Below are 17,914 nucleotides of genomic sequence, written 5' to 3'. Positions count from 1 at the left end.
CTGAAGAAAGCAATACTAAAGCTGCCATACCAGTAACAGAATTACTACCGATTAACAGCCTTTTCAAATATTGCTTGTCTGCCATACAAAACGTAGAATACAGGTTTTTACCAGAAAGTAATATTCCACTAATTGAAACCTTCCACTACAGTTAGAATATTAATCAACTTTGCACTCTTTTCAAAAATTACCAAATCTGTAACATCATGTATCACATAAATAACCTATATGATTAATATAACAAAGACACTGGAGAGAAGCCATAAAAGATACATTATGTTTAAGTGAATCCTGCCTGCAAGCCCATTATAGACACGGATAACCCACTTTCTCTGTGTATCATGCGGTTCCTTTAAAAAGAGCAGGGGATCAAAGTTCTGCCTCTGGATAGGCTGGTTATCAGGACAGTGAAGTCACAAACACAGTGATAGAGTGAATATGTGATGACATGGAAGTCACAAGAGTAGCAGAAAGCTAAGTTTCTCACATAGTAGGCACATATCCAAAATTACTCTATCACACATACCTGAGCAGGATGAGAAACAGGCATTTTCTGATATTTAGCATGACTTACTAACCCCTAGCACATGTTTAGCATAGGTTTATCCAAGGGAAAGCAAAGCATTTAGACAATAAAAGAAACCTACTCTAAAAATTCTCATTGAAGTTTATCCTAAATATACTGCAGGCTTGGGCTGAAGAGCTGCTTCCAGCACTTTAGTTAGCATAGATTTCTTAAGGCCCAAACATTTCTTAGGGCAAGTTAGAAAAAAAAAAATAAAGAAAAAAACAAAACACCAGAATTTGAGCTGATAAACTAAAATATTTTCTAACAAAATTCGAGTGACATCCAGTGGAAGAATATTTGCATCACAACAATGCACACACGAGCATATCACCTTTAGGAAGGAAAGGAATATAAACTGTACACCAACCAACACCATGCCTCCTCCAGATCACATCCATGTTGTAATGAAAATTTTGCTGCAGTCTGGAGTGCAGCAGTACAGCTGTGACAGGATGTTTGGGACCATGAGGCCATCTAGTTTTCATAGCTTATGCTATCCAGCTACTGAAGTCTTCATCACACAACTTTAAACTGCTGTCCTGGGACAGGAGGCTAAGGCAGGTAACCAATTCCACAACATCATCAGCAAGGCATTTTGTGAAGACAAAGGCAAGCAAAGAAAGGCAGCAACTGCCATATTTTCGGTTCTCTATCATCAGTTAAGGCAATGTTCTGGTTTGGGCTGGGATAGAGTTAGTTTTCTTCCTAGTAGCTGCTATAGTGCTGAGTTTTCGATTTGGTATGAGAATAATGTCGATGACACACTGATGTTCTAGTTGTCGCTCATTAGTGCTTATCCTAAGTTAAGGATTTTTCAGTTTCCCGTGCTCTGCCAGTGAGGAGGTGCACAAGAAGCTGGGAGGGAGCAGGGCTAGGACAGCTAACCCAAATGAGCCAAAAAGATATTCCATACCACAGGAGGTCATGCTCCGTATATAGACTTGGGAGAGTTGACCAGGAGGGGAGGATTGCCACTTGGGCATCAGTCAGTAGGTGGTAAGCAACTGCCTTGTGCATTACTTGTCTTTTCTTAGGTATTATTTCTCTTTCTTTTGTATTTCTTTTCATTACCATTACAGTTATTGTTATTATTGTTGTTGTTGCTATTGTTATTATTATATTTTATTTTAGTCAGTTATTAAACCACTCATCTCAATGCAGGAGTTTTACTTCTTTTTTTTTGATTCTCCTCCCCATCCCACTGGGAGGGGGAAGGAGTGAGCAAATGGCTGCATGGTGCTTAGTGGCTGGCTGGGTTTAAATCATTGACAGGCAAGTAATTGCGATGCTCACCAGGAAATTTACCTTCTTGCCAAGCAAGCTTTTCTGTTAACACACTTGTCCAAGTACTACATTCTGAACCCTTTCTGCATCTACAGGGGCAAGCTTTCCATTTTCTGGACAGCAAAGCCAGAGCTCTCTTTTCAACAGCAGAAAACTTTTCTTCCCAGCTACTTTTGCTCCTGCTTGTAAGTTGTCTTTGAGCAGAAGACAGGGTCTTCTCAGTTGTGCTTGCGGATTTGGTATGTTTGGCTCCACTTCTGTGGTCAGTAATAGGTAACAGAAGAACCCACAAAACCAATGATTTGCAAGCAAGGCTTCTGCAATTGAACATTAGCTTCACCAATCTGACCAGCGCTGCTCTGTGTTTTATTCAACATACTGTATGTGCAAGCTAACATTGCTTTACCAAGTAGAAGGTTTTTAAGGTATAGGGAAAACATCAAAGAGCAGCTTACCTTTGCCCAGGGGTTACATGATTCTCTGCTGGAACAGAGGAAGCAGTGAACACTTTCGTTTCAGAAAGCTGAAAAAGAGAGAGGGGGAAGGGAAAGGTATTTTAATCTTACGTATGCTCACAGTTAACTGCAAGGACATCTGCAGAAATTCCATCTTGGACATGCACTTTCACGATAAAAAGTCAAGTCAAACTACCACAACAACTCATTATGCTGGAGGACAGTGAGGTGATTTGAGACAGCCAGCATGGCTTCACCATGGCAAAGTCCTCCCTGACCAACCTAGTGGCCTTCTATGAGGCAGTGACTACATCAGTGGACAAGGGAAGAGCCACGGATCTTATTTATCTGGACTTGGTGTAAGGCCTTTGACACAGTCCCCCACAACATCCTTCTCTCTAAACTGGAGAGAGATGGATTTGATGGGTGGACTGTTTGCTGGGTGAGGAATTGGCTGGATGGTTGCATCCAGAGGGTAGTGGTCAGCAACTCCATGTCCAGATGGAGACTGGTGACTAATGGCATCCCTCAGGAGCCTGTACTAGGACCAGTGCTGTTTAATATCTTCATCAATGAAACAGACAGTGGGATCAAGTGCACCCTCAGCAATTTACAGATAACACCAAGCTGAGTGGTGCAGTTGGCAGGCTGAAGGGAGAGGATGCCATCCAGAGGGACCTGGACAAACTCAAGAAGTGGGCCCGTGTGAACCTCATGAGTTCAACAAGGCCAGGTGCAAGGTCCTGCACATGGGTCGGGGCATCAATACAGGCTGGGGATGAAGGGACTAAGAGTAGCCCTGCGGAGAAGGACTTAGGGGTGCTGCTGGACGAAAAGCTGGACATGAGCCAGCAATGTCCACTCACAGCCCAGAAGGACAACTCTACCCTAGGCTGCGTCAAGAGAAACATGGCCAGCAGGTCAAGGGAGATGATTCTCCCCCTCTACTCCACTCTGGTGAGGCCCCACCTGCTGTGCTGCCTTCAGCTCTGGGGTCTCCAGCACAAGAAAGACATGGAGCTGCTCAAGCAGGTCCACAGGAGGCCATGAAGACGACCAGAGGGCTGGAGCCCTTCCCCTGTGAGGACAGGCTGAGAGAGCTGGGGTTGTTCAGCCTGGAGAAGAGAAGGCTCCAGGGAGACCTTATGGCGGCCTTTCAGTACATCAAGGGGGCTCAGGAGAAACACGGGGACAGACGCTCTCACAGGGCCTCTAGCCACAGGACAGCGGGGACCGCGCCTGAGTGACGAGGCGCCACGTTCACACTAGCCACCAGCAGGGCACCTTTCCGCAGGACGGTGCCCAAGCACTCCAACGCGTCGCCCGGACAGGCGGCGGCTGCCCCCGCCCCGCCAACGCTCAAGGGCACGGTGGACGGCGCTCTGAGCAACCTCAGCGACTTGAAGACGGCCCAGCTCCTGGCCAGCGGCTTGCCCCGCGGCACCCTCGCAAGGTCCCTCCCAACCCAAACCATTCTATGATTCTATGCTGCAGCTTGGCTTAAAAAGTCAAAAACATGTAGACAAACTTTAACAAGTCTTCTCCACAGAATTAAGTACCAATTTAATTAAAAGTGCCAGAAAACTTGCTCTACTGAACAGACACAATGCTATACCAATGTAACCACACCAGTTTGAGCAATAGTTTAACTTAAAAATATACCAGTATAAAGTAATTAATGTGACAGCTGATATATCATCAGTGTAAAGATACCTTGTTCAGATATAATTTAGGAGTCCACAGGCAGCTCTGATATATCTTTTTGCAGAAGTCAAACACATTGCACCATTCCCACTCATTTCATGTATCCCTGTGTTTTATATTTCAGCTCACATCACCAGCGGAGGCAGGTTTGCACTCAGGTATGTACAGTGAACCAGCATTTGTGGTTTGTTCTCAGCATTTCTGCTAGGGGTGGCAATAAGATCTTACACCAACTGCTCCGCGAGTGTGAGTTCAGAAACAATAATAAAGGGAGAACCATGTAATCACTTATAGTAGTGTAAATAGTCAGACCATCCACAGCAGAAAACTGCACTGCTCTCAGTGTGCTGTTGCTATATAGATACTTGCAAAGGTAGCTGAGGAGGTGGAGGCGGTTGGTTGGGGTTTTGGGAGGAAAAGGGGTGATTTTGATTTGTAGGGGGGTTGTTTATTTGCTGTTGTGTTTCTTGTTTTGTTGGATTTTTTTTAAATAGCTTTTCTTTTTTAAAACATAGTAGTTAAATCAGTTACCACTTCCTAGGGTGAATTCACTTCCATTGACGGGAATACTTGCAAACCAGAATAGGTCTTAATCCAGAACAGGTTAGATTTAACAAGGTTAATGAGATGCACATATAATTGTTATATTCTAAATTAAATTTGCACAAAATCACCCTTAACTACTTTGGTGTAGCTTTGTCTTTAGACTAAAGAATAACTGACCTATTCAAACACTCAAAAAGAACCCCCTTAGAATGCAACGTTTGAATACAGTTCTTCCAGGAAACCATGCATTTTTAACTGCATACACAGCTAGCAGCCCAGTTTAAAGGACATCATGGACTTGAGCCAATTTCATCTGCCACCCCACAAACAGCTCTACTGAAAGCACGTATATCCCTGAATGCGGTCATCTGATTGGGATTCTCCTACTAAAACACTGTTGATTTAAGCAGGACACAGAAGGGTTGACTGGGAGCAATCAGAGGCAAAGGTCAAACGTTTCCTATATTCTCCTAGCACCCACTTACGTGCAACACATTGTGTCGTGAAAAAACGAGTACCATTACAGTTCCTCCCTCCACTTCCTTCCCTTCCCTCGCTGCCAATACAATGTACTTTAATCCCATCTTTCTGGAACGCAGCTCTGTCCGGTGCATAATGCTGCCAGCCCGCAACTCTATGTAGTGACCAAACCAAAGCAAGAAGATTCAGCTCAAGCATATTTCCAATTAAAAAGGCTGTTTGTCTATTGTTCAGCCCCTTCCCCCACTATATATGTTATTTCAGAACAACACGTACGTATTTTTTGTAGTGTTACGAGACTACTGCATTATATGGCACGTGGAGGTCAGCTAACGGCAGGAGCAGCAGACTATGGTCTGCAACCCCTTGGTTAAATATTAAATTCTTTGTAATGTCAACAGCTTCATACGCTCACATAACCCAAGATAAGACCGGCCAAAACTAATAAATCCTGAAAACGAAGAAAAGCAAGAAGCCTAAGGATGTTTGTGACAATGCAAAAGCATGCTTGATGTATGAGCGAGGAAATGTTCTCTTCAAGCAAACCAGCATGCAAAACAAAGTCTCCAGCAACAGGCTCAGCCACACTGAAGTTTACACTACACCCTGTGGCAAACTCACTGCCACAAGCTCCAACCTAGCACCTAATTCAGAAGTCTGCTGGGATTATGGCATTTGTCAAAACACATACTTCGTGCAGCAGCAGCTGAGAAGTTTTATTATGTGGATGTATTTAGTATGTCTTAAAGTAGCATTACCAGCTCCCAACAAAGTTATTTATGCTCACTGTACACTACACTTGCAAATCTTTCACGGAGGCCCTGGCATTTTCCCAGAACTGAATGAACGGTCATGAACCATTTGCAAACGTCAGCCTCACAAGGGTACTTCCTCCATCTGCACTGAAATAAATGCCTGTGCTTTTCATCCCCTGTTCCTATGATAAAATCATTCTCCAACCACCAAACACATAATATTTAACAACTAGCTACCAACTACTATGGCCAACTGATAGGTGCAAACAGCAAAATATACTCCAGCACCTTCATAAAAACTCAACATCAACAAATCAGAAATAACAAAACCTTTTTACTGCATGCACTGAAGTTAACGAAAATAAAACAAATTCTCAATGCCACTTCCTGGTAAAGGAAACATTCCTACTAAAATACACTTTTTTCTTTTTTTTTTTTTTTTTTAAGCGTTGCCATTGTTTCAAATAAAAACTAAGATTACCAATACTGTACAGAAAATGTTTGCCTTCATCCACTTTCCAGCAATTTGTATGTATTCTATTTCTCCCCTTCTGATAGCTTTTGTAGTTAAACCTCCATTTTCTTCAGCCAGGGGAATATGATCACAGTTTTAACAGGAAAACCCAGAGCCATCTACAGTACCTCAACTTTGTCTGGTCCTTCATTGCCCATGCCCTGAATATCCCTTTAACACACAACCTCCAATTTTCACTGCAACTAGTTTCCACTCTATTTAAGAGCATGCTAACAACCTACAATACTTGTTCAAAACTCACTACTAAAGATAAATACCAGACAGGACTATTAGATCACAAAAATCTAATCCTTCTCAGCTCAAACGACATTAAGGTTCACTCATCTGCTCCTAACTTGTATCTGACTAGAGAACACCACATTTAAACAAAAATATTCTCCAGAAAAACACCTGGTCTTCATCTGCAAACAGCAAATACATCAGCTTCCTTGGTTGTTTTAATCATTAGTCATGCTGCTAGAATTGTTTATTTTGTTTAAATGTGCAGCTCCATTTTCCAGCCTCAGGTTCGTATTATGCCTTTGTCTGCTAGACTAAATCCAGAGCCCACTATATGCTAACAAAGTAACCTTTTCAGATTCAGCAAACCAAAAATTTCACTCTCAAGGACCTCTTCTATCAGTAAATAATTTTCAGCTATTTTCCACAATTTTTCTTTTGTAAAAGCAATGCATAAATGGAAGCAGTACTTCAGAATAAAGTTCAGGAGTGTCCACATACAGAAATAAGAGACAGGGAAGAGCACCTACAGGCAAAAAGACGACAAAAGCTTTTGTTTTGCCACAGCATCAGCCCTTTAGGAGATCATGCCGAGCTGTTCTTTTTTCATCATCCACCACAACCCTGAAAATTTTTCAGTTGCTGCTTTCCAGAAAACAGCCCCTTGTTCTGGAGCTGTGCCTTTATTCCTATAATACAAATGGTCACTCGGCTATATCAAAGCATTTTTCATTTGAACTGGTCAAGTCTAGCAGAGGTCCAGATTTCTCTGCATGTCTGGCTTACTTTTAATTGCCATTCCAAATTTTTTTTTTGAACTTTTTTTTTTTTTTTTTACTTTTAACTGCCATTGCTCAAATTTGCTGGTGTGGTAACAACAGAGTTTTCCTATCTGTTATATGAACCGTTCAGACATGGCTAGGGATAACACTGACATGCCACCCTATAGGAGAAGGCAAAATGGATGACTTCCAAGACACTCTCTTACTGTTCTGAAAATAATTTTGAAATAATGGGATATTGCTATAAAAGACAAGAAACTTCTTAAAAGCTAACATATCCCTTCCATATTTCTTGCTATCTCATTTGCTTTCTGAACTGCTTAAGCTTTAATAAAATAACTGAAAATTTAAGATTACAAATACAATTTTCACATGTTATGATCACAAATGCCAAATATTTTGCAGACATGAAGACATCTCTTGCCTGATAAAGAATGAACGAGAACCAAAATTGTTGTAGTACTTTAGATAACACATCATGATGGAACAACAGGAATGAAGCGATTAAGTGCTAACTTCAGCGTACTACTGGCTCCTTTTTTTAATATCATGAACACGAAGGGGACTAAATCTCACAATTACGCAGATTTCAAGCAAAAAGCATCAAATGAGGAGTCTAAAGTTGATAGTAAGTTTCAGCACTTAATTACATAAAAGTCTTGGAATAATATGGCTTTAAATCTCTGCAAGAGGGGCAAAGTATGTTGTTAACACCCACCAACATTGGAGAACTATAGTTCACAAATTCTTAATTTTGGATAAAACTTAAAATTTTATCATCTAGTATTGTCCATCCAGCAAAAGAAATTAATATTTCTTGATTCATTTTTAGTTAAAAAATAAGCTTATCTAAATCTATATATTTTAAACTGGAATTACAGCAAGAAACACCGTAAGAAATATCATTGCATGCATGCAGCAAAGTATCACTTCAAATATTTTTTGAAGACAACACAGAAACTCTGAAAAGGGTAAATAATTCATTGGTCTATCCAACAAGGTACACTTACATCTTCATTCCAGTCTTCTGCTGTCCATTCTTCTATTGAGTTTTTCCAGGCTCCTATTGTAATTTAGGGAAGGAAAGAAAACAGTTACAAGCTAAAAGCACAATGTCATATTTCAACCATTCTGCTTTACAAGCAATCCTGTTTTCATTATTAGCGGAACAGAAAGCGAGGAGATGGTGGTTCGAAACGGGAAGCTCTAGAAAATTGGTCTGAAGATTTAAAATTTTGGGGAGGGTTCCCCCTACCCCCTTCAATTTCTGATTTCAATAATTATTTAGCCGCTAAGGTACTAGACATAAATTGCACAAACACATGTCTGCAACCAGTGATTAACCCCAAACATTGGAAAAACTTCCTCCTATGTCCACAATGACAGCGAGAAGTTACTCAACCCTCCCACAGGATCTCCCAGTTTCATGCACGAATTCACAGAGTCTGAACAAAACACAATCACAACACCTACTCTGACACTCATAATCCTACTTTTAAATTACTCTAATTCCGGACACAAGCTATGCCTCTGGAGGCTCCTTTCCAACCTGTTAACTCTCTCCTCAGGGCAGAACAACCCAATAGAGCAATTTTATTTTAAAATTTTATTTTAAAACATATATAATTCGTATAATGGCAGCAGAAGAGTCAATAAGCTTCCACTGTAGCTGCAAAACAACTACAACCTTCCTGTAACTTGTGGCAGAGCTTATTTGGCAAACACTGGAGCATGCGGCAACGCGAAAACTACAGGAAACGGTCCCACAGATGCAAAAACCTGATCTCTTCCACAGGAACAGCAGGCACAGACGTGCAAGTGCAATGAACGGACTGAAGGCCTTGCCCACCAGCGTAAGCATGGGGAAGGTTATCGCAGCAACAACCAGAGCCTTCATTTAAACTCCGTAACCACCAGGGAAGAAAACACGAACAATAAAGTTCCCGCTACCATCACCCTTGATCAAGTACAAAAGCAAAAGCACTACTGCTTTAATCACCTCCTTTTACTTAACCAGGAACCCTCTGAGACACATTCATCCAGAAAGAAGCCCCCTGAAGACAGCATCAAGTCCAGGTGTACTAATGCCATCGCTACATTAGTCATTCTTCTGTACAACGTTACAAAGCAGCCTCTTGGGCAGAGGGGCCTCGAATGGCACCAACACAGGGTGGCCAACAGGCCTACCATGAAGATATGCACATGGTGGGGAGAAGAGTAGGGGTTTATACCTCGGAATGCAAAATTATTTGGCAGGTCCTGAGCAAGGTAAAGTCCACTCTGTGTTTGCTCTGTAGAGCAATACAGAGTTGGATGAAGCATCTCATGCTCACATTTTACCAAACAGCCTCCAACCAGGAGGTTTCTCCACGCTACTAAATAAGCAATAATTATACCTGAGCACAGCAAAATTACTACAATGTCTCAAATTTCTAGACTAACCCACACACTTCCACTGAAATTTTAGAAAGGAGAAAATGTCCAATGAGCAGCAGTTTTTAAAGAAATAGTTGGTTTCATTTCCCTTCCCCTGACCAGCTCAGGATCCCTTCCTCTGATATTTCTTCTTTAAAGAAATACATCCTGGTATTTGCCTTGCTTATATTTACCTCTCATCAGTCAGAGCAAGGCCTGCTTCTGTAGAAGACAAACCTCATGCTGGTGCCAGAATGCTAACAACAGAGTTTGGAGTTTGCTAAAACAAACACAAAGAAAAGCTCAGACAAATCAAGCCCAACTCTTGAGCATCCACCACCACCTTTGTGAGACCACACCTGTTTGGAATAATATTCAGGACATTTTCCTGACATTCAATTTAAACATTATCTGTTGCTCCTACTCATGAACATGGTTCTATGCGTTTACTCTTCTTAAATACTGAGCACAACACTCCACCCTTTTATTAGTTTACCCAAGCTGCTAAGTTTCTTATTGTTTCTTCTTAACACTCTACCTTCCCAACTCAGTTATTTCACTGCTCTCTGCATTAAATCCAGTTTGCTAATGCCGACCTCCTATTGATGGGATTCTAAGTCTGATCTTGCCACAAGTGCATCAACTTCCTTTTAGTCCAAAATCCGCCTTGGCATTATTGCAACACCATATATTCTCTTCCCAACATTTCCCCCATACCTTGCAAAGCATCACAATTTTAAGAGTTCTCTGTTTTCCACTGAAATTCTGCTTTGTGTTTTCCTTGTCATATCAACTTCAACCTAGATGGCTACCTGTAACTCCTTCCTGTTTCCCTTTGTAACAAGTTCAGTTTTAGAAAGCTATGAAGACAACAAAAAGTAAACGATACGTTTTTGTAAGTCTTCAAACATTTTCCTTCAATTCCTCACTTCCCATCACACTATCTGATTTTTCTTTTTTTTTTTTTTGAACAGTCAGTCGTAAATATTATAAAATAATATAAATAAAAATAATTTTATTTCGGTCTATCCCAAACTACGTACTAATCCCTTCCTTCTGGATTACATTCACATTCTAGAAAGATCGAAGATTTCCTTAAAGTGCTCCTTCTGAACTTCTACAGCAGTCCTAAAAAGAAAACCAAAAACCAAAACACCTACTTCCTTGTAACTTCCAAGCTACATAATTCCCTTTCTCCCCCTTAATAGTTACACTATAATTTATTATTTCCTATCATTCTTCATTTTCAGAGTCATTTAAGGCTGCTCATAACTAAGATAACAAAGGAAGTTTTTCTGTGAAATTTATGTAACTCTAACAAAGTAGATGTATCAATAAATTTCCAGAATACAATACCATTTCTATAACCTACTTCGAGAAGTGACAACCTCCAACATAATTTATTTGTAAGAACTGTGGTGATTTGTCACTCAGGATCTCCCACTGCTTTGTACATCACAAAAAAGGCAAGAGATTGAACACTCAGCATGCTGGTAAGAAAATATTAATCACACTGTTCAAGTTTTCCCTTTTGGATGAGTATTGGTCAATTTGTTCCCCCCCACTTGTCCCTTCTCTTTGCCTTTCATTGGTACATTACTTCTATAAAAATTAGGATGCAGGAAAACTGATTATGAATTATTTGGAATACAATTACACTTAAATGTTATGAACCATTAAAGCTTCACCCTCTACTCTCATTTTACTTCAATCAACAACACTAAATTTTACCTCCACACAACCAGCTAGCCTTTCTATACACGATGGTGCACCTCGAAACACCTTTCTTTCAGGCTACAGTGGTTCCTCTGGCATCTGCAACAATTCAGGCAGGACAAGCGGTTCCAGAGTGCTTTCAGAGCACATATGGGGACAACTGCATTTTGGAAACAAACAGCGTATTTCTTTCTACTTGAAAATGCTGATATTGATCATTTCCCAGCACTGGCTTAAAGGGGAAATACTTAGCAAATGCTCAGAACTCTCATGGAGTTTGTATTCACATGACGTCTTCAGAAAACACTTTGGTAAGCAAACTGGGCTTTTTTCTCTGGCTAGTTGCCCAGTTATCTCCTTTTTAATGGAACTGCAGATGAAAGACACTAATTTTTCAAGCAGCTAGCACAAGCTAATTTTGTTTTCTTTCCTTTTAGATGAAAGAAGAAAAGGGTCTGGGTAATGATGACTAAAGAGAGGGATTTCCATCCTGCCCTTCCTCTGTGTATACTCTTATCTGACATCCTTCATTAGCCCACTGCAGGCTTTATGAATGTCACACATTTACGTCACCCTCATTCACATCTTCAGTAACTCCAGACTGGGAACTTACTTGTTACTGGGACTGTTGTAACTAACATAAAACAATGTAAATTAAGGAAAAGAAATAAAACTCAAAAGTAGTATCTGTCATTAACAAGCGAAATCACCAGCTCAATGTTGTACAATGTGCTTCCAGCCCTGCAGCTTGCCTGCCACTCTTTCCCCCTACTGCTACTTCCATCTTCCTTCCCAGAACTCTCTCTTCTGCTTTAAAACTACTACCTGAGGTGCAGCCTCCTCTAATAATCCTCAAGAAGCTTTCCATCACAAGGCTGAAAGTGCTTCCCACTTAGACAAAACTAAATGATTCCATTTTAAAGCCTACTCTTTTCAAAGAGATCTCTTCTTTTTGGCTTGAGGACTTATTTCAGACATTCCTACGGCTTGTCTATAGAAAAAACACAGTAAAATAAAACACTCTTCATGTAGTTAGATATATAGAAACATTTTTGTTTTGTCAGTTATGGTGTCTTTTCCATTTGTACTGAAAGTAAGTTTAGATTGGCAGCAAAAAGGTACTTAGCACCCAGAAAGAACATTCACACTTAACTAGTTCACTTCAAATTTCCACCAACAAAATTATTTCACATGAACTCCCCACACTGACACTCACTCATTCATACCCCTAAGAACCCTTAACCTGATGAGGCCACGGAAAATTCACAAATGCTTTCTCACACCTTCTTCTCCATACCATGCTCCCCAGCCTTCCATATGTGCCTTCAGTTGCATTACTGAAGTTCAGGGCAGTTCTTGGTGACACGTGCACAGCCTAACAGCAAAACCACACTTGGCATCCAAAAAGAAGTTCCACACATCAATTAGTACACTTCGAATTTCCACCAATTTCTTTGCTCAGCAGCAAACCCTTCACGTAGACACATCCATACTCTTACAAGGACCTGTTCACCTACACCAAGCTTACTCCTACAGGGAATTCTTCTGTAATTGAGGACTGAGGACATGCCCTCAGGAAGCAACAGAGGTTGCCACTGGGGAGGCACACGAAGGCTACCCAGAGTTAGCAGGGAGGGTCACAAAACATTCAAGCTCACTTGGGAAGTGGAGCACAAGTCAAAGTTGTTCGTAAATCACAGCCTTACAGTTGCATTCATTAATAAATAACTGGTGAATTTTCTACCTCTGGTCCAGTCTCCTCATGCCTTTCTTGTATGTCTTCTTTCTTTAGCTAACCTTATCACTTCTGCAATACTTGTGAAAACATACCCTGCCCTCTCCTACCATATAGCAAACAACAGTTTCAGTAATCCCACAGGAATTTTCAAGTCATTAGGTGTCCTTCTAACTCATTATTGGATAAACTTCTTTGAAAAACTAACATGAGTGAAATTAAAAGGTGCATTTCTGTTCGTGCTATAAGACCAAGTAATTTCAAAAGTAATTCCTTGTAAAGATGCCGTATTTGGCAAAAGAGCTCCCTTTCAATAACCATCAATATACTCAGGGCCACTCTCTCACACTAGACTAGAAAGCACTCAAGAGTGACAAGACATCTGCCTAATAAGCCCTCCTAAACTCTGAGCCTGTTACTGTCTTCTCTGGTTAAGTGGAAAATGGCTTGTATGAAGTTTAGAAAGCTGCATCTCAAGCAGTTCACAGTAGAGCTCAGTGGAGCACACCCTAGCCTCCAATATCATTCTTTTCCTTCCACACTTGACACAAGGGCTGATGAAAAATCATCTGCATAGGCTTCAGTAATGAAGAGATCAGAAGAGCTACCCTTTGCTGGGGTTAAAAAAATGTATCTCTTATCACTCAGTGGTTCCCAAGTGTGGACAATAATGTACTGAATTTCTCCATCCTGACCCAGGGTTTCCTTTGTCTTCATCTCCCAGACGCACTTCATCACAGAGTAGGTGTAATGGGAAGGTATCCCGTTTTCCCAATCACAAGCAGGTGACATCCTTCATTTCTGAATCACCATGAGACCACTGTTAAGTGGTTCCTTACCAAACTATGTCCATCTCTTGCCTGTAGCCAGGAGTGAGTACTTCACACTTGAAACTTCATACAGACAGCTGTACTTCATACACATAGCTGCCTCTATCTTCAGACAGGCAGACTGTTCTTTTGGCTTCCATTCAAGTGCTTACTGGTGCTTTAGTTAATAATTCTTCTCTTCAAAGGCGGCAGAACATGGAACTCTCCTCCATCCCAGAGACTCCCATCCTTACATTCCTGTGTTGTACAGGTGAGGTTCCCAAAGCCATCCCAGTGTCACTGAGTGGATTCACATTTGTAAGCAGTTTTTCTCTTCTTATTCTTCTACTTAGATATTCACACCCCATTGCCCAACGCTTGTGGACCAATCACTTTTAGCAGGATTTATACTCCTTAACTATAGTAGGGAAGCTCTTAATCAGTACTTAGGATACCTAAACTGTTCTTCACATTCAAGGTTCTTCCAATAACTCTTAAAATCCCTTTGTCTCTCAAGGGATTGTTAGTACTGAACCAAAAAAATGCAAATCGCTTTGCCTTCATCCTAACCAGATAGTCGCTCAGGCTACAGCATGTGCTCTGCACATTAGCAGCAGTTAAGCTATAAAAAATGGACTACTATCTGTGTCATGTGAGATGTATTCACATTTTCAGAAGTTAACTGAACACTAACAGACAGTTTGCTACAGGTCTTCATTCCAATCCTTCCAATTCTTGAAGCATCTTACCAGTTCCATCATCTGCATCATTCTGACCAGTCTCCCAAATCTCTGATTTTGTCCCAAAGCCATCAGTGGCAGACGACTCCATATAGTCTGCAGGGTTAAATGTCCTAGAGTTTTAAAAGTTAAGAAATGGAAGAGAACACATGGGTCATTCAATGAACACAAGTGTCATCATTTTTAGCTGAAGTTGTATTAGATTTAACATCTCAATTTCCACATAATTTATCTTGATAGTTTTGATTTCAAAAGGAATTTTTCCTCCATGAGCAGACACAGATAAAAAAGGGGAGAAAAAAGAAGAGGAGAAGAAAGTGAGGAGACTGGAAAAAAAAAATTTACTGTAGAGAAACTGAACCAAAACAACAATTCCTGATAGAGTGGTTAAGAGCATACCTACTCCTCCCAGCCTTATAAAGCATTAGTTTATATGCACAACGATAAGCTCCTCTCAGCTGACAGTTTCTCAGCTGACTGATGAGAAACCAGTATCATGTCCTTTCAGAGCACAAGACCTGCGCTGGACAGGAGTCAGAACATTGGTAAGATTACTTCAGAATGCACTCCTGACACCAATGCCAAAACACACAGATGCAGTTAAAAGGTGAAAAAGGATCATTGAAGAAAAACCTCTCTTCAGTTTATCATCTGCAAGTATGAACAAGAAGGATTATTGGAGAAGTAGAATGAGCCTTCTGTTCATCATGACATCACTAATACTACATGAAAACGTCATTAAAGGAAAACACTGAGTGCAAGTAGTCGTGGAAGCTACACTTCTATGAAGCAAGTTACTCCAACAAAACTGAGAACAAACTTTAGAGCTTCCAAGTAACTTCTTGTGATTCCGTTTTAGGGTCCACGTATGTCCAAACAGCTAAAGCATGAAACCTCAAAACCAAGAAAGTTTATAACTGCTAGACTTTCTGGTTTTATATAAACTTGCACATTCTACATTACACTCTATTTTTGAGTTGACCTAGGACTATCCGCATCACACAGAACTTTCAGCCTCCAAGGCACTATGTGGCTGCTACTAACAGGAACAAATGGGTTCTCCAAGTTTGAGATATTAACATTGAGTGAACATACATTAGGAGTGTCTACTTAGAAATACTGGTCTAAGACAAAAATAATCCATTAATCATCTAACAGATTTGTGAATTTTTACATCCATATTTGTTCACCAAACATACAGCAATATTAATACATACAGCGGCAATATTGTCAATTAATATTGCCACTGAGTTTGATCCTTGCCAAAATCTGTGCTCTGCATGTTTCTTACCCCATGCCTTGGGCTGAAAACCTCCCCGCTCCTCTCCCTCTGCCACGTCCAAACCCTAGGAGAGAAAATACCATTTAACAGCAACAGCAGAGGAGCCGCCAATCACTAGTCTGTCACATTAGAAAATACTATGGTTGAAGAAGAAAACTACTGTAGTTAAGTATCATTTACTTCCCAAATTTCCTCACAGGAGAATTTGTTTCCCTAACACACACAAGTAACCCACAGTTCATCTAAGACTATGCATTTCAGTAGGACTTGCAATTCTTTGCTCTCTTTTCTGTATCTAGTGAAGTAGCTCCAAATGTCAAGAAAAGGACTTACCTAAAGACCCATCTCACATGAGACTGCTATGGCCAAATCACTAGATATTGTTCAAAATTTTGTCTCTACTTTCTCCCTCTTGCCTTAGATGCTCTAGAACCTCAGCTTCCCTGTGTACCCTGATCTCTCAAGAAATTTCCTGTCACTCCTTGTCCGTGAGGTGAAAGTTTAAATACTCCATTTGTTTCCTTCTCTATCCACCTCTATCTTGTTGGGCTTTTGCTAACCTGCTACCACTCATTCCTTCTGCTTACCCCTTAATCATAGTTACTGACATGAGAACTAACCAATTCAAATTGCTCAAACAACTTCCCTGTTATCACCCAGAATAATATTCATTTCTAGTTTAACAAAACCAAATATTTATTGCCTCCAATCTTGGTTACCAGCCTCAGTTTACAAGCTTCTTGATATAGTGAATGGCTTTATTTTTGCATGTTGCATGGCGCCAACAAGGCATGAAAATTTCTGTACTGCTTAACCATCCATAAAGCACATCTCTACATAAACTGTTAGAAACTATTTTTACATGCAGCTTACTTCTGCATAGACTTTTTTCCCCCTTTTTTAGGACCTCAATATCCGAGGCTTTTCCAGTTTGTTGTGTTTTTTGAGGAAGACTAGGAATATTATTTTGTATTACAAGAACAGAAGGAGGTCAAGAGCTGCAGACTTGAGAACAAAACGACGTTTATTTTAACAACAAAATTATGTGGTAATTATAAGTCACCAAGTAACTACAAGTTTACCAGAGCGCAAAAGTTATAATCCTACGTCATCAATACACTGGTTGCCCAAACATCAGAATTACCCATGATAGGCTGTTTGAATTTGGATCAAAAATACCCCTTATTTTAGGGGGACCACCTAAACTATGTGAGAGCAGTAGCTCCAGGACACGGCAAAACCAGTTTAGGAAGTTCCTATTTTAATGACTGTCCTTTCCCTCTCCTCACCACTCATTATTTCCCTTGCCCTAAGTTCACTGTCCAAGTGTTAAAAGACATTCCCGGACCTCTAAAATATCTACTACCTACATCCTCAAGGACATCCTAGAAGCATCAAAACATCAGGACAGCTTTATGCATATTTTGATGAAAGACTTTATCCATATCCTATACAAGATGGCAACTGCTAGCTACAGAGCAACCATGGAAACCTGCAGAGGAAGGATTCCCATCCAGCAACAGACAGTATTTTGGTGGGACAAGAACACAGAAGAACTTAAGTCTGACATGAGGTCAGGCCTGCTATCTCTACATTTTTCCCTCTTTCCTCTCTTTTCACAATCAGTTGGAGAGGACAGAGGTCCGGAAAGAGGTAACAGCTGCAACCTGGCAATCGCCATCCCTCTTCACCCAGACCACATGTGAAGCTGTGCTCTTTGCTCTGCCATAAAGACAACAGTGCCCCAGCCCCCGCCGTACCAACCTGTTGTAACTCAGCCTCTGAACCTCCTTGCTCAGCCTACCTATTCTACTGCTTCCCTCCCCTTCACCTACCTGAAATCCCCAATCTGGGAAGCTGATCCATGGCATAACGAGGTCACAGCTCTC

General features: G+C 40.8%; 1 protein-coding gene across 6 annotated transcripts in view; it reads right to left on the bottom strand.

The window, feature by feature from the left end:
* The window catches only part of UBAP2 (ubiquitin associated protein 2), a 113,610-nt gene that overhangs the window by 76,159 nt on the left and 19,537 nt on the right, over positions 1-17,914 (bottom strand). For all 6 annotated transcript variants that reach the window (XM_086480309.1, XM_086480310.1, XM_086480307.1 and 3 more), the window contains 4 exons: positions 16,035-16,089; positions 14,753-14,856; positions 8,339-8,391; positions 2,308-2,375 (listed from right to left, as the gene is read on the bottom strand). In XM_086480309.1, coding sequence (XP_086336435.1) covers positions 2,308-2,375; positions 8,339-8,391; positions 14,753-14,856; positions 16,035-16,089 — 280 coding nt within the window. The remainder of the gene's footprint in view (positions 1-2,307; positions 2,376-8,338; positions 8,392-14,752; positions 14,857-16,034; positions 16,090-17,914) is intronic.

This window comes from Leptosomus discolor, chromosome Z (genome assembly GCF_034619465.1).
Source record: "Leptosomus discolor isolate bLepDis1 chromosome Z, bLepDis1.hap2, whole genome shotgun sequence".
Taxonomy (NCBI): Eukaryota; Metazoa; Chordata; class Aves; order Leptosomiformes; family Leptosomidae; genus Leptosomus; species Leptosomus discolor.
This window is presented reverse-complemented; position numbering and strand designations above follow the sequence as displayed.